The sequence below is a fragment of the Trichomonas vaginalis genome, chromosome IV (genome assembly GCF_026262505.1).
Source record: "Trichomonas vaginalis G3 chromosome IV, whole genome shotgun sequence".
Lineage (NCBI taxonomy): Eukaryota > Parabasalia > Trichomonadida > Trichomonadidae > Trichomonas > Trichomonas vaginalis.
Window position 1 is genome coordinate 8,242,058 of NC_067206.1, and position 20,273 is coordinate 8,262,330.

The following is a 20,273-nucleotide window of genomic DNA, read 5'->3' on the forward strand; positions in this document are numbered from 1 at the left end:
ACATAATTCTAAATCAAATATGTCATTGCGGAACTTAACAAAACCTTCTCTTAAAATTCTTACATCTTGTTTGCAATAAAATGTACTATACTTTTCTAAGTCGAAGTGGTTCTCATCTATTCTGCAACCTTTGATGGAATCTATGTTTTTCATGAATGTATCTGCATCCCGGATAAACTTACATGCTTCAGAAATGACACCAGTTCTGTTGTCATTTGCTAACAAAGTACTGCTGTAGTAGTTGTATGGAAATACTTCTTTCGGTCCTGTTTGTAAGTTAAACATAGCAGGAAATAGTTTAGGCTTCTTATTTATAACACTGTAAGAGTCTTTTATAATAATTGCCCGTCCTTTATATAAGCCAGTTATTTGCATTGTTCGTGAACCTTTAATGATGGGAGTTCCTTTCACTTCTGTCATGTGTCTTAAGATGAAGTTTATGTCATAACTGAGGTTATGGAAATATATTAAACTCTTGTCAGGAAGTCGCTCCAAAAATTCTGTTGCACAGTTTTGACCCCATATGCTTTCACTCACTGAACCATCTTCACTGTCATAACATATGTTAAAAGCTTTATGAAAGCCATCGGTACTGCACTCAAAGTCAGCAAAGAAAACGTGCTCAGGAATGAACTTACATTTAGCTTTATTTACTTCTTTTGACTCTACTTTCTCCTTCAGTTGTACACAATACTTTGGAGCATATGACAAGTCTTTAAATGGTGCAAGGTTCTGTTTATATAAGTCAGTAGTATATGTGAAAAGTTCTCCATAAGAAATAGGTTCGAAATATATGCACTCCCACAATGTTTTCATAACATCCCATAGTGGTGTAGTTCTATCCATGCGAACAATGTATTTACCATCTCTCATTGTATATATTTTCATCTGTTTTTCAATGTTCATTCCACCACACTCCTTCAAGATTTCTATATAGTTGCGAATGAAATATGTTGTCATTGGAAGTCTTTCATTTAGCATGTAGTGGTCTTCAACAAGAAGTAAGTCAATAGTTCGAACAGTTTTACATTCTTTTGGTATGTATCTCTTTATTTCATTATGTCTTGAGTCATTGAAATAACCAATGGTAACATTAAATGCTATACCTGTTGCGTCAGAAATTTCTTGTACTTTACTTTGAGGAAAGTCTCTAACACGAATGACTTCTCTCATGTGGTCAATAGTTTCTTCATTTACTCCAGCCTGAATGCAAGCATAAACGAAACAATTGTCCTCTGTCATAAGTGTTGCAGTTCTTTTGTTCAGTTCATTGAAGATTTGGTAGCGTTCAAGATTTATAGGTAATGTGCAAAGATACTTCCAGAACTGACCGCTTCTCTTCTTATAAAACTTCTTTTCACCATTATCTTTCCAAAAGCTTTCTATAAGTGCTGGGTTTCCTGTTTGCTTAAGAGCTTCCAAAATGGCTTTCTGGTCATTTGTCAGTGTGCTTTCATCTCTATATGGTCGCTTCTGTGGCTTTCCTTTCTTAACATCTGACATCGTTAAGCCTTCATATTCTGTTAAATCATACATCTTTATTTCAGTAAGATTCTTTATGTTTGTCAAGAAGAAGTCATAGTGCATTTCAACAATACCTGCAGCATTTGCTTCTATCTCTGATATAAAGTTCTCCTTCAAGAGCTGATGTAGTAATGTTCCAATATTATTGAGGTTTAACGTAGAACATTCATACTTTCCACCAAGTTTATAACATACCATCCATCTCTGTTGTGAGTTTATTTTAATTTTCTCTAAGAGTCTCATGAAAACCTTACCGAAATGTTTGTGTAAGTAGTCTCTGTTTGGTTCATCTAAAGCTTCGATATTAAAGTCAATGAGTCTATTGCCTGACTTCACATTTCTCTTCCTATTCTCTTCATCTTTCTTTAACCATCTCTCACCTTCTTTTGGTTTGTCGTCAATGGAACGAAGGACATCGTTAGCTTTGCGAACTAATTTTAAGTTAGTATGGTTATCTTGGGTACGGCGGCACTGCGTTCCACCTTACCCAAGATAACGGTTTGACACTTTACAAAACCGCTGACGTATATTTTACAACACAAACGACAACACTAACTTAACCTTAAATATTTACAAAACCGCCACCCACTTCACCTCACTAATGTTTTCACTAACGACTTCACTAATGAAAAAATAAACGTTCTCACTAACGTTCCCACTAATGTTCTCATTTACAAAAGTATTGCAGCGCTTCCCATTGCTGTGCTTCACACAATAGTTCATATTCTTCAGTATCGCTGCTGTCGCTCCAATCGTCAGAGTCAAAGTCACTGTCAAAATAAATGTTAGTAAGTTTTGACAAAGCTAATGAAACACGCTTACCGTTTGTATCTATTGCTTTTATATATCTCCCATTATGTTTGTTGTCATAAACGCTCAAACTAACTTTACCCTTTCTCCCTCGTATCTGATAGAATGTATTTTCACGAGGAACGAAGAACAAATTCTTGAACTCATGACGGTTGTAGTTTGTTATCTCAATAGTTTTCGTCATTTACATAAAAATAAACTTAAAAATAAACTTAAAAATAAATGATATCACTACCTTCACACGTATGAAAACATAGCACAAAAATAAATTTAGGTGAAGTGGTGAGATCTCACCTCTTTTTTCACCTCTTTTTTCACCCACTTGAATTCATTGCTTTATAACTCTCTTCCTTTCTCCAACTCTTCTAACTTCTTCCTAAGTTTAGCAATGTTGTCCTCATGAAGTTTAATCTTTCTCAAAATTCCTTCTTTATCTAATGGTTGCTTTATCTTTTCTAAACTGAACTCTACCATCCTTCATAGTATGAATGTAAAAACCTTCTGGAATAGTTCCTGATTTAATGTATTCTACCAAAAACTTTTGTTTCATTGCTTCAGTGACTTTAGTCGTCATTTCAATCAAATAAAAATTTTAATATTAAATAAAAATAACGTTATTTTTTCAGTAAGGAAACGCAGGAGTTTTACGATTTATTTGAGGAGTAGGTTCTAGTTTAAATGTTGGAGTCGGTTTAGGAGTTGACTTTTGAACAGGAGTTTGTACTTCCATAGGTTCAGGAGTCATTGAAGGTTTTGCTTGTGAAGGTGTTGGAGTTTGTTTAACTTCAGCTACTTCAGTATTATTTACAACATTTGCTTTATTTCTTTTCAACATCATAACTGCTCCTGCTGTAGCTATCAAACCTAGTGGGAGACCATATCTTATATAAGGACTTGACCAAATGCTATTTTTGACAAGCTGGTGGAACACCTAACCTTGGTGAGACTGCTCTTTGCCATTGTGCAGCTCGTAAGAAATATTCAATAGGTGCTCCATAATCGTTTGGTAAAGTTTGTTTCATAGATGGTGAAGGTTCACGAGAGCTTGATGAAGAACTCATTTATAAGCTTTAAAAATAAACGTTCATCCTTTATTCCTCACTGTCGTCCGCGGCTAAGTTATAGTCATCTAATCTTATTATTGGGATGCCATTAGCACGCACCTGAATGGCAAAGCAACAATCCCTCATAAATCCAATAAGTGGCTTTGGTACATTTTCAGTTGCTAGTTCAATAGGTCCTTTAACAGACAATTTGTATGTTATTGGAGCTGTTGAAGTTTGACCTTGCTGGAAGCAAAAGTCCACTTCTGTTGGAAAACCACATAAGAAATGTGTGTTGTCATAGCTATCCCATTTATGTTCCACACTACCATCATCCACCAATGACCTCATAACATCTTCATTAAATCCTATCATATCATTGTTTGTATTGCAAGCGTTCGCAACCATTTCATAAAATACAGGTCCATATGATTTTTCAGGTTCTGCAGGCATATTTCCATAAGCTCCCATGGAAAGCTGAAGATATTTAAACTTAGGGTTCTCAAAATTAACATAATAGTTGTCTTTCTTTCTAAATAGTGCCCAAATACTTTTAACATTAATAGGCGTATAAGCTGCTGTAAATGTTGCACTTGAACTATCTGTATTCTTTGAGAATGAACCGTCCATAGGAATCCAATCCATAACTTTAACAGGAAAACATAAAGCCTCGTTTGTATAATGTTCTACAAGTTCTGTATAAATGTTAGGGTCTAAAGAGAATGACTTTGGATGAATAAAACATTCATTAAAATCCATCTTTGTTCGAAATAGTTGCTTGGTTACAGTTGTAATAGTAACTGTTCCACTAGCTTCTACTGCCTTCGTTATCATAGTGAATGGTTCATTCCATGGAACAAATTTATTTGTCGGTGGATTTGAATCTGAAGCAAATGCAACTTTAAGAGTTGGATTGAAAGCAATGATATCATTTACAGATATAGATGTGCATTGTAAGGCGTCGCTACTGAACTTTACTTTAAGCTGAATGTTTCCTGCAAAAGCTGGAATAAATCGAATAGCTTCTAATGGAAGGAATCTTCTAACAGGAATTCTTAAACGAAGCTAAATTAAAATCAAATGATTTTCCTGCTGTAATTGGACCACTAACAATTTGTCCTGTTCTGTATGTTCCCGAATGACTCCATACATCTTCATGTCGAGTCTTTGAGAAAACATCTACTTTCTTTATTTGTTCGGCAGTTTGTGAGTTTGAAGTTATATATGCTTCTTCTCTTGCGTTGTCTTGAGAATATACGATACGACCATTTGCAAGGATTTGATATCCAGCAACTGCATAGAAAGCGTCATCGAAACCAATCCAAAATCCTGGTGGGTTTGTTTTATCGGAACCTGAACCAATTTCTTTATCTACAATAAATTGACCTTCCATTTTATATGTAATGAATGTATTGTAAAGGTCCAACATATTTTCACCAGGAGGTGAGAGATTGAATGTTACCCATGTGTTATCTTTAGCAGTTCCAGGTTGTGATGGAATCTTTGCGTCAGAATATTTTCTATTAGTGTCACCAATTTGAACTGCATTGTCTATGATATCGAAATATGAGCGAATCTGATGAATATGCTCTGCTGGAGTAAATTCGTTTAACTGTTCGTTCTGCATGTCTTTGATTCGGATAAAAATATCTCTTTACTTCATTATTCTCACTCTTCTTCTTGGCATTCGTGGTGGAAGTTGTTTCTTGACATTTTCAATGAACTGTACATTTTCTTTTGTCTCAACTTCTTTCACTGGTGGGTCAGGGTTCTTTGACTCGGTTTGTTTTTCAATGAAATTCACGAACTTTGCAATAAGCTCTTGGTTCGTTATTGAAAGTACATCTGGCTTCTTTTCTTCTTGTTCTTTTGGTGGCTCAGTTTGAACAGAATGTTTTATATGGGCTTCGTGGGCTTCGCCCTCGGTGCCATGCACCTTAATGTTGTCGCTCTCTGTATTCGCTAATGGAACCTTTCTTTTCCTAACATATATTTTACCATCTTTACTCTGACTTACATAATAGAAAGGATGTTGTATTCCTCTTGCGTCATTTAATATAATAGACTCTCGCTCTGATTTTGACAAGCTCATTTTACATCGGTTAAAGTTTTAATTTTGTTTTTTATCTGCAGTCAAATGACTCAGACAAGCCCCACGGACAAGACCCAAGGGGTCATAGATGTTGAAGCATTGAAGAAAGAAATTCGTGAGCAAATTTTATCCGAACTGAAGGAACAAAAACAAGAACAAAAGCCAGAGAGACCAAAGAGAAAACTTAGTGAAAAACAACTTGCTGCATTAGCTGCTGGAAGACAGAAGAACCCAAGACTACTGGCGAAAAAAGCTAGAGAAGAAGCTGAAGCAAAAGCTAAAGAAGCTGAAGCAAAGAAAGAGTAAATGGTTTATTTTTATCGGAACTAAATGTATAGACAAATACCTTTATCTGTTGCGTTCAGTAGTGAAAACCCTGACGTCAAAATAAAGGGGAACAGAGTAACGTTTAAGTTTCCAACAGACTGGATTGTGAACATAAATGAAGAGAAGTACATTGGCATAACATCTATGTATATAACACGTGCTTTCAGAAAGGTTGACTTTATACTTCAAGTCGAGATAGAAAATGACGAACAGTCTTTAAGCGCCCAAAACATTCACATATACAAATACTTTAAAGACGATACAACATTGCAACAATGTATGATTTCATTTAATGAAATGTCCGAGAAAAAGTTTAACATTGAAGTACAAACTTTACAGCCTTTACGTGAGTTTCTTGCACAACTGAAAGAAGAAGGTAGTCAGCCACAACTTATAGACTTTCATTATGAATTTAATGAAAATGAAGATGGAACTCATGACTGTCAGTTTGTTATATATTCACCATTCAATGAAGTAGCTAAAAAGAAAGAAAATCCATTACGTATAAGATTTCAAATCTCTGAACCAAGTGATGATTTCAAAAATGTTTTCAATTATGATGCAATGCTTCCGAGGAAAAATGATTTTTCCGAAATTAGATTTCCAGGTATTTGGGATAGAAAACAAGCAATATTATATTCAAACCTAAGTAAAGGAGTTGAAAATGAGTTCATTGGTCATACAAGAAATTCACCATTACCAAATCCTAAATATTACAAACTAACTGGTTTCAATCGTGAGTTTTGGATAGACATGTACTCAACTCATGACCATAAAGCACCAGTGTTCTTGCCTCCAGATAGAAAAGATTGTTTATACATTGAAGCTCAACTCTTAAACTCTACCATAGCAATATTATAAAATCTGAGCTAGTTTTATTTTTTCTGAAAATTTTTATTTGAGTGAAAGGCATGGAAGGTGAAGACGTTTGGGAAACACTTGTTGCTGACAACGACTATGAAATTAACACAGAATATCCACACAATATTAGGAAAAAATCTACAGGAAAAATTGTGAGTGAATGGATGAGCGATGGATATTATAGGTTATGTTTAAACGGTCAAAAATACTTCAAGCACAAACTTATAGCAGAACAATTCATACTTAACCCAGACAACTTACCTCAAGTAGACCATATAAATCATATACGAACAGACAATAGAATAGAAAATTTAAGATATGTAACATCACAACAAAACAATAAAAACAGATGTAAAGCAAATGGTATAAATTATAACTATGTAGATGAAATTGGTGAAAACTCCATTGAAGTTAAAACATATGGAAAACATGAGTTCGATGATTTATACTATGACCCAGAACAAGACCTCTTCTATTTCTTTAATGGAATTCGCTATAGAGAGCTTCATGTAATGGAAAACAATAAATGTGGAACTCTGTATGTAAATGCATGGACTGTAAAAGGAAAACTTACAAAAATTTCATACAGTGCATTCAAACGTCAATATAATCTTATATGACCTCACTGCTGACAAAAATAAATGACCTCATTATTTTTCTCATTCATGTTCTCAGAACTTAAGCTTTCTTATGAATGAAGTCTTAGTCTGAATAGAAAAGTTAAACTTTTCCTCAAATGCAAGTGTAGCAGACTTACATAAGTCAAATCCAATCTCTTGACCGTCATAAAGTGCTTTGTAAAGTTTCATTAAACTGAACTCAGAGTCTTTGTCATATGTTCCAACAGGTATGTGAATGTTCTTATCTTCATTGTAATAGCATTGTATAGCTTCAGGAAACATTTCATTTGCTGTTAAAGCAAGGACGTCTTGTTTGACACCTTTGCAACGTGCATGGAATGCAACTTCATTTAAATCGTTAGTGAGTAAGTCTATGTAAGTCTTCTTTCCACAAAATATTGACTTGTATGCTAAACTTTGTTTTCCAGGTGTTATTTCTGCGAAGTCAGAATGGAACTGACCTAATGTTTTACCAATAAGTTCTCTACCGTATCTCTTCTTAAACTCTGCTGCAAGCTTTGGTATGTCTTCATTGAAAATATGCATGCTATCACAGTCCTGGTAAAATATTTGAAGTCCCATATCTTCTGCAGTACAGAATACTTCGTTCATTATTCTCTTCGACATTGACAGAATATTAACACCAAGTGGACAGAAGTTAAAGTATCTGCAAATGCTTTTCGTTAGCTTGAAAATAGTTTTATCCGAACCATCCAAACCTTCGAACTTCACTATATGGTTGTAGTTTCTTATAGCATATCTTATAGCATCTTTGTCATCTACTATGGTTATTTTTGACTCAATAGGAGATAGAATAGTTTTGCCATAAATACTGTTCAGAATGAGCTTTATATTTTCTTGCAAAGGATTTCCTTCTTTCTTATACTTTAACCTTAACTCAAACAACTTCTTTACTTCATCTCTTATTCTTATATCTCTGTTTCCATCGTAATAGTATCCTTGCAACACTTCACATTTGACACCTTGATATTTTATGAGGTCTTGTAATGTTATATGGTCAACATACATTAAACAGCAAGTATTTGAACTTCTGGGAACGTTAAGTTCTAGATTTAGTTCAGGGTCACAAACTATTAAAGGAAAGTGTCTATGTATGCCAATCTCTTTTATCTTAATGAGAACAAAGAAGCCAGACATAAACTTTTCACCAATGGGTTCCTTTTGGTCGTCATCAAATAAATGTTTCATGAGATACTCTTTGCTTAACATTTCTTTCTTCATAACCTTTGGAATACCTTCTAAAGTATAAAGTCTTGCTATAGCTGATGGATATAATGAAACAGCGTCGAAATCAGCAATGAGTTTCTCTTTACTCTTTTGTTTAATGTTATCTGACAACATACATCTTCCACCTTGAATGCATCTCGAAATAAACTCTCTTGGTTTATTTGAGAGGTCATAAAGATTTCCATTCGGGAAGTACACTCTGTTCTCAAATAATTTGTTAGCAATTGAACAAATACTAACGTAGTCATAAACGTTTAAATCAAATTCTTTCAATATGTCATTGCGGAACTTAACAAAACCTTCTCTTAAAATTCTTACATCTTGTTTTGCAATAAAATGTACTATACTTTTCTAAGTCGAAGTGGTTCTCATCTATTCTGCAACCTTTGATGGAATCTATGTTTTTCATGAATGTATCTGCATCCCGGATAAACTTACATGCTTCAGAAATGACACCAGTTCTGTTGTCATTTGCTAACAAAGTACTGCTGTAGTAGTTGTATGGAAATACTTCTTTCGGTCCTGTTTGTAAGTTAAACATAGCAGGAAATAGTTTAGGCTTCTTATTTATAACACTGTAAGAGTCTTTTATAATAATTGCCCGTCCTTTATATAAGCCAGTTATTTGCATTGTTCGTGAACCTTTAATGATGGGAGTTCCTTTCACTTCTGTCATGTGTCTTAAGATGAAGTTTATGTCATAACTGAGGTTATGGAAATATATTAAACTCTTGTCAGGAAGTCGCTCCAAAAATTCTGTTGCACAGTTTTGACCCCATATGCTTTCACTCACTGAACCATCTTCACTGTCATAACATATGTTAAAAGCTTTATGAAAGCCATCGGTACTGCACTCAAAGTCAGCAAAGAAAACGTGCTCAGGAATGAACTTACATTTAGCTTTATTTACTTCTTTTGACTCTACTTTCTCCTTCAGTTGTACACAATACTTTGGAGCATATGACAAGTCTTTAAATGGTGCAAGGTTCTGTTTATATAAGTCAGTAGTATATGTGAAAAGTTCTCCATAAGAAATAGGTTCGAAATATATGCACTCCCACAATTTTCATAACATCCCATAGTGGTGTAGTTCTATCCATGCGAACAATGTATTTACCATCTCTCATTGTAATATTTCATCTGTTTTTCAATGTTCATTCCACCACACTCCTTCAAGATTTCTATATAGTTGCGAATGAAATATGTTGTCATTGGAAGTCTTTCATTTAGCATGTAGTGGTCTTCAACAAGAAGTAAGTCAATAGTTCGAACAGTTTTACATTCTTTTGGTATGTATCTCTTTATTTCATTATGTCTTGAGTCATTGAAATAACCAATGGTAACATTAAATGCTATACCTGTTGCGTCAGAAATTTCTTGTACTTTACTTTGAGGAAAGTCTCTAACACGAATGACTTCTCTCATGTGGTCAATAGTTTCTTCATTTACTCCAGCCTGAATGCAAGCATAAACGAAACAATTGTCCTCTGTCATAAGTGTTGCAGTTCTTTTGTTCAGTTCATTGAAGATTTGGTAGCGTTCAAGATTTATAGGTAATGTGCAAAGATACTTCCAGAACTGACCGCTTCTCTTCTTATAAAACTTCTTTTCACCATTATCTTTCCAAAAGCTTTCTATAAGTGCTGGGTTTCCTGTTTGCTTAAGAGCTTCCAAAATGGCTTTCTGGTCATTTGTCAGTGTGCTTTCATCTCTATATGGTCGCTTCTGTGGCTTTCCTTTCTTAACATCTGACATCGTTAAGCCTTCATATTCTGTTAAATCATACATCTTTATTTCAGTAAGATTCTTTATGTTTGTCAAGAAGAAGTCATAGTGCATTTCAACAATACCTGCAGCATTTGCTTCTATCTCTGATATAAAGTTCTCCTTCAAGAGCTGATGTAGTAATGTTCCAATATTATTGAGGTTTAACGTAGAACATTCATACTTTCCACCAAGTTTATAACATACCATCCATCTCTGTTGTGAGTTTATTTTAATTTTCTCTAAGAGTCTCATGAAAACCTTACCGAAATGTTTGTGTAAGTAGTCTCTGTTTGGTTCATCTAAAGCTTCGATATTAAAGTCAATGAGTCTATTGCCTGACTTCACATTTCTCTTCCTATTCTCTTCATCTTTCTTTAACCATCTCTCACCTTCTTTTGGTTTGTCGTCAATGGAACGAAGGACATCGTTAGCTTTGCGAACTAATTTTAAGTTAGTATGGTTATCTTGGGTACGGCGGCACTGCGTTCCACCTTACCCAAGATAACGGTTTGACACTTTACAAAACCGCTGACGTATATTTTACAACACAAACGACAACACTAACTTAACCTTAAATATTTACAAAACCGCCACCCACTTCACCTCACTAATGTTTTCACTAACGACTTCACTAATGAAAAAATAAACGTTCTCACTAACGTTCCCACTAATGTTCTCATTTACAAAAGTATTGCAGCGCTTCCCATTGCTGTGCTTCACACAATAGTTCATATTCTTCAGTATCGCTGCTGTCGCTCCAATCGTCAGAGTCAAAGTCACTGTCAAAATAAATGTTAGTAAGTTTTGACAAAGCTAATGAAACACGCTTACCGTTTGTATCTATTGCTTATATATCTCCCATTATGTTTGTTGTCATAAACGCTCAAACTAACTTTACCCTTTCTCCCTCGTATCTGATAGAATGTATTTTCACGAGGAACGAAGAACAAATTCTTGAACTCATGACGGTTGTAGTTTGTTATCTCAATAGTTTTCGTCATTTACATAAAAATAAACTTAAAAATAAACTTAAAAATAAATGATATCACTACCTTCACACGTATGAAAACATAGCACAAAAAAATAAATTTAGGTGAAGTGGTGAGATCTCACCTCTTTTTTTCACCCACTTGAATTCATTGCTTTATAACTCTCTTCCTTTCTCCAACTCTTCTAACTTCTTCCTAAGTTTAGCAATGTTGTCCTCATGAAGTTTAATCTTTCTCAAAATTCCTTCTTTATCTAATGGTTGCTTTATCTTTCTAAACTGAACTCTACCATCCTTCATAGTATGAATGTAAAAACCTTCTGGAATAGTTCCTGATTTAATGTATTCTACCAAAAACTTTTGTTTCATTGCTTCAGTGACTTTAGTCGTCATTTCAATCAAAAAAATTTTAATATTAAATAAAAATAACGTTATTTTTTCAGTAAGGAAACGCAGGAGTTTTACGATTTATTTGAGGAGTAGGTTCTAGTTTAAATGTTGGAGTCGGTTTAGGAGTTGACTTTTGAACAGGAGTTTGTACTTCCATAGGTTCAGGAGTCATTGAAGGTTTTGCTTGTGAAGGTGTTGGAGTTTGTTTAACTTCAGCTACTTCAGTATTATTTACAACATTTGCTTTATTTCTTTTCAACATCATAACTGCTCCTGCTGTAGCTATCAAACCTAGTGGGAGACCATATCTTATATAAGGACTTGACCAAATGCTATTTTTGACAGGAGCTGGTGGAACACCTAACCTTGGTGAGACTGCTCTTTGCCATTGTGCAGCTCGTAAGAAATATTCAATAGGTGCTCCATAATCGTTTGGTAAAGTTTGTTTCATAGATGGTGAAGGTTCACGAGAGCTTGATGAAGAACTCATTTATAAGCTTTAAAAAATAAACGTTCATCCTTTATTCCTCACTGTCGTCCGCGGCTAAGTTATAGTCATCTAATCTTATTATTGGGATGCCATTAGCACGCACCTGAATGGCAAAGCAACAATCCCTCATAAATCCAATAAGTGGCTTTGGTACATTTTCAGTTGCTAGTTCAATAGGTCCTTTAACAGACAATTTGTATGTTATTGGAGCTGTTGAAGTTTGACCTTGCTGGAAGCAAAAGTCCACTTCTGTTGGAAAACCACATAAGAAATGTGTGTTGTCATAGCTATCCCATTTATGTTCCACACTACCATCATCCACCAATGACCTCATAACATCTTCATTAAATCCTATCATATCATTGTTTGTATTGCAAGCGTTCGCAACCATTTCATTAAAATACAGGTCCATATGATTTTTCAGGTTCTGCAGGCATATTTCCATAAGCTCCCATGGAAAGCTGAAGATATTTAAACTTAGGGTTCTCAAAATTAACATAATAGTTGTCTTTCTTTCTAAATAGTGCCCAAATACTTTTAACATTAATAGGCGTATAAGCTGCTGTAAATGTTGCACTTGAACTATCTGTATTCTTTGAGAATGAACCGTCCATAGGAATCCAATCCATAACTTTAACAGGAAAACATAAAGCCTCGAAAGCCGCGTGGATAAGGGCTGACAAGGTCGGGAGAAGAGGAGGGCTAAAGAGAGAGACGGGGCGAAGAAGAAAACAGTCATGAAAAAGTCCAGCTTGGGCGAAAGAGTGGCGGGGGACAGGGGGAAGAGGAACGGGCCACTGAGCGGCTTACTGCGGCGGTAGCAGAGGTGAAGGGCAGTGCCAGGAAACAAATAGGAGGGCGGGAGGGAATGCTGAAGCAATAGGCAACGTTTAAGAGGGAAGGAAAGCACAGAGAGCAGTGACAGAGAGAAGGGCAGGGGAAGGGCGGCCTTACGTGAACTGGACTGTTAAGCGGAATGTGTCCGGCAAAAGCGGAAGGAAAGCGAAAGAACGCGTGTCGAATGAAGAAGCGTCGAACAGAATGCGGAAACGAAGCGGAAAAGCAAAGGAGTGGCCGGCGGAAGGGACCAACGAACAAGGTGGCCGGTCGGGATGTCCGAATGACGCCAGACACTTGCAGAGGCGAGGCGGGGAGAAGAACAGCGACGGTGCGTGTTTTGGTGGGGCGCAGGGGAGGGTGAAGTCGTAGGCTCGTCGCGCGGGGCTGAAGAATATACATACGACCAGGGGCAAGGATTGAGAGCCAGCAACGAGAGAACAGCGGCAGCCGGGAAACCCAATCCAAAAGCCGGGGGGTGTGGAGCGGAAACCTGGAAACCAAGGTCGGAGCTACAAGAAAGGGACCGGCCATGATAGAAGGAATGGAGTGGAAAGTCCAACAGATGTGCATCCACGGAGGGAGCAGAGAATGGGACCCATGGGGAGCTGTAGCCATGCCAGGGGGAGAAGCGGGGCGCAGAAGAGGGGCAGTTAGTGCACCAAGGGGAAAACGGCTGTCGAGGAGAGCAAAGAGGAGTCGAATCGATGAATGTAGACGTCGCGAGGAAAGTGCGGTGAACGGGCGGCGGCAGCGGGAGGCGGAGGAAAAAGACGCGGTACGGCAGAGTGCGCGCACGCAGTGCGGCGGCAGGCGCGCGGTGAAGGTCGTTGCGTGACATGCAAGGAACGGGACAGGGTCGGGCTGCCTCAACTGCGCGTGCACGTGGGGGCCAGGGCTGGACGTCGGTGGGGGGCAATTGAAAGCACGAAAACGGGCAAGAAGCCTGGCGTAGGTGAACAGACAGCGGCGGCTGGCTGCGGGGCGGGGGGCGCAGGGTGAACAGAAGGGAGCTGAGGGCGTTCGGGCGTGCGCCCGCGGGGCCCAGCACCTGAAGGGGGCGCTACGCGGGATCGCGAAGGTGAAACCTGGCGATCTGCCGAACATTAAGCGACCAGCGGATACCGCTTGACTTTACAGAAGAAAGATGTGAGTTCCGCGGGCGGCATGAAAAAGTAGACGCGCGCGCGGAGGGACCAAGCTCATGGGGACAGCGGTAAAGTGTGGTGTGAAGGGTGGGGGAGTCGTGCAGGAAAATGAACTGCAGACAAGCCCACCGGACAAGACCCAAGGGTCAATGTAGAGGAAGCATTGAAAGAAGAATGTCGTGAGCAAATGATTACCGAACTGAAGGACAAAAACAAGACACAAAAGCCAGAGAGGACCAAAGAGGAAAACTAGTTGAGAAAAACAACTAGACTGCATGAGCTGCGCTGGAAGACAGAAGAAACCACTTTGACTGGGCGAAAAAAACAGGATATGTAAGAAAAGCGGGAACAAAAAGCAAGAAGCTGATAGCAAAGAAAGAGGTGAAAGTGTATTGGATCGCGAAACTAAATGGAGAGACAAAAACCTTGACGTTGTGGCGGCAGTAGGTGGAAGAACCCGACGTCAAAAGAAAGGGGGAACAGAAGAACGTTGTAATGATGCCAACAAGACGATGTGGACATGAAATGGATGAGAAGGACATTGGGCATAACACGATGGTGATATAACACTTGCGTGGCTTGGCAGAAAGGTGTTATACTTCAGACGAGACACTAGAAGAAAAGACGAACCAGTCTTTGAAGCGCCCAAAACATTCACATAACAAAAGACTTTAAAGCACGAACAAACATGTGTGCAATTGATTCAGGATTGGTCGCATTTAATGCAGAGATGGTGCCGAGAAAAAAGCGTTAAATGCAAGATACAAAAGGCTGTACAGCACGTGACGTGAAGTTTGCTGGGCACAACTGAAAAGAAAGAAAGGAAGTCAGCCACAACTCGAAGACGGGGAGGAGAAGGAAGGAAAAGGAAAGTGAACGCAGGACTGCAGGGGGGTATAGAGCACCAGTCAAGAAGGAGCGAAAAAAGAAAGAAAAAGCCAACGTAAAGATGCAAAGCGGCGGAACCAAGGATGGAAGCGCAAAAAGTGGGTCAAGAGATGCTCAAGCGGCGAGGAAAAAGAGGGGCCGAAAGGAGATGTGTCCAGGGAGAGTGGGAGTAGAAAACAAGCCAAGAGAGAGGCACACCCGAAGGAAAGGAGGAAAGCAGGAGGCAGTGGCAGAACAAGAAAGTGCACCAGGAACACCAAAGCCGAAAGAGACAAACACCCACACGGCGTCAAGCGGAGGGGGGGAGACACTGGACGTTACAACGCAAGACCAGAAAGCACCAGGTGGCGGGCCGTCCAACCCACTGAGAAAAGATGGGTAACAGGAAGCGTGCAACGTGCTGTGTAAACGCGTACCAGAGCAAAGGAAAAAGCGGGAGCGAGGGGTGATGGGCGGAAAAGTTGGGAGGTGAGGGAAAAGGCAGCGGAAGGGGAAGACCGGGGGGGAAACACTTAAGGTGCGGACAACGACGAGTGAAAGTTTAACCACCAGAAGATTCCACACAAGGAGTAAAAAAAGCGACAGGAAAAAAGTGTGAGGGTGGAAGGAGAGCGGGAAGGAGAGGGTTATGGTGAAACGGGCAAAAAATTACGGCAACACAAACTGGTAGAGCAGCAACAAGGCATTACGGAACCCAGACCCAACGACCGTTCAAGGCGTAACCAGGATAAAGCAGAGAACATAACAGAAGAAAGAGAACAATGGAAAGATATACGAGGAACAGCACAACACAAAACAATAAAAACAGGGGAATAGCAAATGAGAAATGGGAAACGAGCTAGAGAAAGGGGGGAAACACTCCAAGGAAGGTAAAACAGAGGGAAAGTACAAGGGCGAGGAGGGAGACGAGGACCCAGAACAGACCGCGTCGAGCGGGAAGGGAATGTCCAGAGAGAGAGGCGTGTCATGGAATGGGAAAACAAGAAAGGTGGGGAACGCGGGATGGAAAGGCTGAGAAAACGGTTAGGAAAACGAGCAACAAGCGATCAAGACATAGGGCAGTGCAAAACGGCAAAGAGAAGCTGGGAGAGACCGCACGGCGGATAACAAAAAGAAAATGAAGAACGGAAGTCAAATAGTAGGGTAAGGCGGACGTGCGGAAGAGATGTATATATATGTACGGAACGGGGCCAAAGCGAAGTGGTAGCAGACGGACAGAAGGCAAAAGCCAACAGTGGACCGGTCAAAGGCGAGGATTGTTGCAACGATATCGCAGATGCGTGGCATAGGGGCCAACAGGGGGAGGGGGGGGGTGCCGGCGGTGCGGTGGGGGGGGGGGGCGTGGGGGATCCCTGCGAGGGGGTGGGGGGGGGGTCAGGTGCAGGAGGAGGGGGGGGGTGGGGTCAGATGGGGGAATCGGGAGGGCTCGGGTGGGGGGGGGGGGTGGGGGGGGGGGGGTGAGGCTGTGTGGCAGGGGCGGGGGTCGCGGCCGGGGGGGGTAAAGTGGCAGGGTGGAGGTCCGGGCGGCGTTGGGGTGGGGGGGGGGGGGTGGGGGGGGGGGGGGGGGGTGCGGGGTGGGGCGGGGGGGGTCGGGGGGGGTTGGAGGGGGGGGGGAGGGGGGGGGGGGGGGGGGAGGGGGGGGGCGTGAAGAAGTGGGGGGGGTCGTGTTGGCGGGGGGCGGAGCGGGTGGGGGGGTGTGGGGAGGGTGGGGGGAGGGGGGGGGGGGGGAGGCGGGGGGCGGGGACGGGCGGGGGGGAGGGGGGGGGGCCGGGGGCGGGGGGGGGGGGAGGGGGAGGGGCGGGGGGGGGGGCGGAGGGGGCGGGGGACAGCGGAGAGGCGGGGACGGCGAGGGGCCGAGGGGCGAGGGGGGGGGCCGCGGGCGAATGGGCAACCGGGGGGGGCGCGGTGGGGGGAGGGGCGGGGGATCGGGGGGGGGGGCGGGGGTTGGGGCGTGGGGGGGGGGGGGGGGTGGGCGGGGTGGCGGGGGTGGGGGGTGGGGGGGGGTGTGGGGTGGGGGCGGGGGGGGGGTGTGGTCGGGTGTGGGGCGGGGAGGGGGGGGGGGGGGGGGGGGCGCGGTGGCAGGGCGGGGTGGTGGGGGCGGGTAGGGGGTGTGTGGGGGGGGGGGGGGCGGTCGGGGTGGTGGGGGAGGGTAGGCGGTGGGGGGGCGGGGGGGGGGGGGGGCGGGTGGTGGGGGGGAAGGGGGGGGGTGGTTGGGGGGGGGGGGTTGCGGGTGGTGGGCGGGGAGGGGGGGCGGTGAAGGGTGGGGCGTGGGGGGGGAGGCGGTGGGCTGGGGAGCGTCGGGTTACGGTGGGGCCTGAGGATGGGGGGGGGGGGTAGTGGGCAGGTGGGCGCAGTGGCTGGCGGTACTCACGCAAGGGTCTGGCTTTGGTAGCTGGCGGGGGGGGGGTGGCGGGCGTGGCCGGGGGGGGGGCCAGTATGCTGGGTGGTGTGTGGAGGGGTGGCCTGGGGGGGGGGGGGGATCGGAATGGCTTTAGCGCAGTGAAGAGCAGGAAGCGTGCTATGGAAACAGGGCAGGCTGGGAAAGCAAGACGCCGCGCGGGACACCTGGCACGGGCAGGGAAGCGCGAGACGCAGCGGAAAGCTGGAGGAGGAAGGCGGAGTGTGATGCGTGTCGTGCCACGAGAGGAAGAGGAAGAAGCGGGGTAGGCGAAGACGTGTGCCAGGGGGTGAGGGTGGCGAGAGGCAGAAGTGGAAGCGAGCCCGAAGTGGGGGATCCGAAGAAGGTCTTCGCGACCGGAGCGCTGCGGAAACGCGTGGGCAAGCTGGGAGGGCGGCAGGTGGAGGAGAAAGTGGAGGCGAGCACAGCCTGGGAAATATTTAGTGAGATTCGCCAGAAGCGGCGGCAAGACAAAAGACGGCGGTGGCTCATGAGCGCGTCGGGACTAGTGACAGAATTAGGACATCATAGGAGACAGAAGGTAGAAGAGCGTGCAGAAGGCGTGCGGGTAGCCGTGGAAAATAGGGCGGCGAACCAGCCAACTCTGCGTATATCCCCGCTGCCGATGGAGGGGGGTAGTGCGCCAGAGGCAAGCTGATGAGAGCCAGCTGGGCAGGCGACTAGGGTATGGGTAGCGTCGGAAGAGAGAGTAGAAAGGGTGCCAGACGAAGACGTGTCAGAAGGGAGCGGAGGATGGTCGGCAAGGAGGTGCCTCGCGGAGACGAGTTAACCTGGAGACGCAAACAACGCTGTACGTGCATGCGCGAACGAAGTAGCGTGGATTAGCGTGCGTGTCCAGCGTTAATGAGTAGCTCAGAGCCACGGCACAGGGGGACACCAGGGAGAGGGAGAGCGGATGCGGGAATGGAGAGGGGGTCAAGACATGGAAACAGCAGAGAGTGGAACGGCGTGGAACGGGAAGGCGGGAGAGGAGGCAGGGCACAAAACTAGTTAAAGGAAAGTCGATGGAGCCAAGCCGGGAGGCTTAAGGAAACAAAGACAGCCAACAAACCGGGTGCACCAAAGGGCCGGCCTGGGGCGGCCGCCAGTCAGTAAGACAATGGGCAGAGACGACTCCGGTGGCGCGCAACTAGCCGCACGAACCTGTGACGTAATACCGGCGAAGAGAGATAAAGCTCTGGCGAATAGACGGAGATAGGGAAACAGGCGCGGAAATCAGCAAGGAGGCTGCGTGACGCGGTTGGTGTGAAGGGTAGCGGACAACAGTACGCGCCACCGGAAGGCAAGCGCGAAAGAAACGCGCGGGGGTGAGGATGAGGCAGCAAGAGAGGGCCAGGCGATATATCTATCTCTCTCGTCGGGCGTCAGTAAGAGTTGGAGGTTCGACCAATGGTAGATAAGCATAAGACGAACGGAGCATGAACGGTGGAAACTCCAGTCGGGCAAGGAGGCACAGCTGGAACTCTGAACAAACACCGTCGCGCGAAAATCCTTACAGCGGGGCAAAGGAAAATGGTACGATGACTGGCGAAGGTAAGGGGGGCCGCAGCGAGGCGGAAACCGGGGAAGCGAGGCCCACACCACGCAGCGCACCGAGAAACCACACCCCTTTCTAACTTCTCAGTGCAGAAAGACACAGTGCGAGTGGGCAGGGCCGAACAAAGGACTGCGAGCTGGAGGGGTAGGAAAGACGGCGTCGGCCGTGATGAACGAGCTATGAAAAGAGGGGAGGCTGCGTGTGAGCTGTGAAATGCACGGAAGAGTCCGGGGAATAAGGCCCGCCGAGAAAGCCAGGAGGGGCAGGGGCCGGCCAACCGAGAGGGAGCCTGGCAGGCGGGCAGCGGCTGAAGAGGAAGTGGAGGCAGAACGGAGGGTATCGAAAGAGAGTGAAACGCGGGCAGGAAGGCGCGCCAAAAAAAGGCGGGTGCACAGTGACCCCAGATGCTTCAAGCGCAGGAACACAGGCACGCAGAACAGAGAAAAGCGTGAGGAAACCAGCGGGACCCACGCAAAGGCAGCCAAAGAAGAAAACGGGCGCAGTAAGGAACGGACATGGAAGGGCGCGGAAGGACGGCGGGTGGACGCACGGGCGCCTGCAGGTGACACAATACGGGGAGCAGAGGACAATCGGAAAGGGGGGCAAGGCGGGGGAGAGAAGGCTCAGGTAGTAATGGGAAAAGGAGCCAGAAGAAATAAGGGCGAAAGAGAGGCACCCCCACAAGGGTGTGCATAACAGCCCGAGGGGGAGGCGAAGCCAGGCGAACAATGAGGACCATCCGCAGGATAGAGGCACCTGGGGTGCAAAGGCCCAGCCACACACCGCAAGAGGCGGAGAGAGGCGAATGAAAGAGGGTGGCATGAAGCGTGCATGGAGCAGGGGAGGCGTGCACAAAAGGAAGCAAGAGGGCGAACAGGGGACATGCGGGGTAGTACGCGGAGTGCATGAGGCGGGAGGCAGGGAAAGAACCAGAGGTGAAACAGGAAAGGCCTAGACCGGCGGCAGAAAGGGCGGGACGGGACCGTGAGGAAAGCCGAAACACGAAATGACGCCGCGCATGGGCAAGAGGCGCAGGGAACGCCAGCCGTAAGCAAGCATAAACCGAAACAAAGGTCCCTGGCATAACAGGGTTGCAGTGTTGGGCTAGGGCAGGGAAAGTGGGTCGCCAGCGGCAAGATTAGAGGGAAAGGCAAAAGATATCCCAGAAAGAACCTCGTCATGCCGAACGGAGAAATACCGTGTCGGGGCACCAGGAAAGCGTGCAAAAGCGGCGTAAAGTGCGGGCCGGCCGGAAGAGCGTCCAAAAGGGCCGGGGCCCCGGAG

At 44.2% G+C, this 20,273-nt stretch overlaps 4 protein-coding genes across 4 annotated transcripts, besides 6 other annotated features; 1 reads left to right on the forward strand and 3 right to left on the reverse strand.

Annotated features, from left to right (window-relative positions):
- Positions 1 to 1,971: part of a mobile genetic element that runs on past the window's edge.
- On the reverse strand, positions 355 to 816 carry TVAGG3_0051060 (organellar and viral DNA polymerase type B; the record flags this gene model as incomplete). The annotated part of the gene is made up of 1 exon (XM_051221044.1): positions 355 to 816. A coding segment is annotated over one exon (462 nt), but the record flags the coding sequence as incomplete, so codon positions are not given.
- TVAGG3_0051070 (organellar and viral DNA polymerase type B) lies at positions 935 to 1,767 on the reverse strand (the record flags this gene model as incomplete). The annotated part of the gene is made up of 1 exon (XM_051221045.1): positions 935 to 1,767. A coding segment is annotated over one exon (833 nt), but the record flags the coding sequence as incomplete, so codon positions are not given.
- Positions 1,965 to 2,688: a terminal%2Cinverted (terminal inverted repeat of Maverick-1A transposon ID:TVAGG3_0051080).
- Positions 1,965 to 7,679: a mobile genetic element.
- Positions 6,708 to 7,277, forward strand: TVAGG3_0051090 (HNH endonuclease family; the record flags this gene model as incomplete). Its single annotated transcript, XM_051221046.1, has 1 exon — positions 6,708 to 7,277. One exon carries the CDS (start codon positions 6,708 to 6,710, stop codon positions 7,275 to 7,277), a length of 570 nt encoding a protein of 189 aa, XP_051106032.1.
- A 3,062-nt stretch (positions 7,680 to 10,741) lies between the features above and the next one.
- Positions 10,742 to 11,454: a terminal%2Cinverted (terminal inverted repeat of Maverick-1A transposon ID:TVAGG3_0051100).
- Positions 10,742 to 12,534: a mobile genetic element.
- Positions 11,771 to 11,932, reverse strand: TVAGG3_0051110 (uncharacterized protein; the record flags this gene model as incomplete). Its single annotated transcript, XM_051221047.1, has 1 exon — positions 11,771 to 11,932. A coding segment is annotated over one exon (162 nt), but the record flags the coding sequence as incomplete, so codon positions are not given.
- Positions 12,051 to 12,246: a mobile genetic element.
- Positions 12,535 to 20,273: the final 7,739 nt, after the last annotated feature.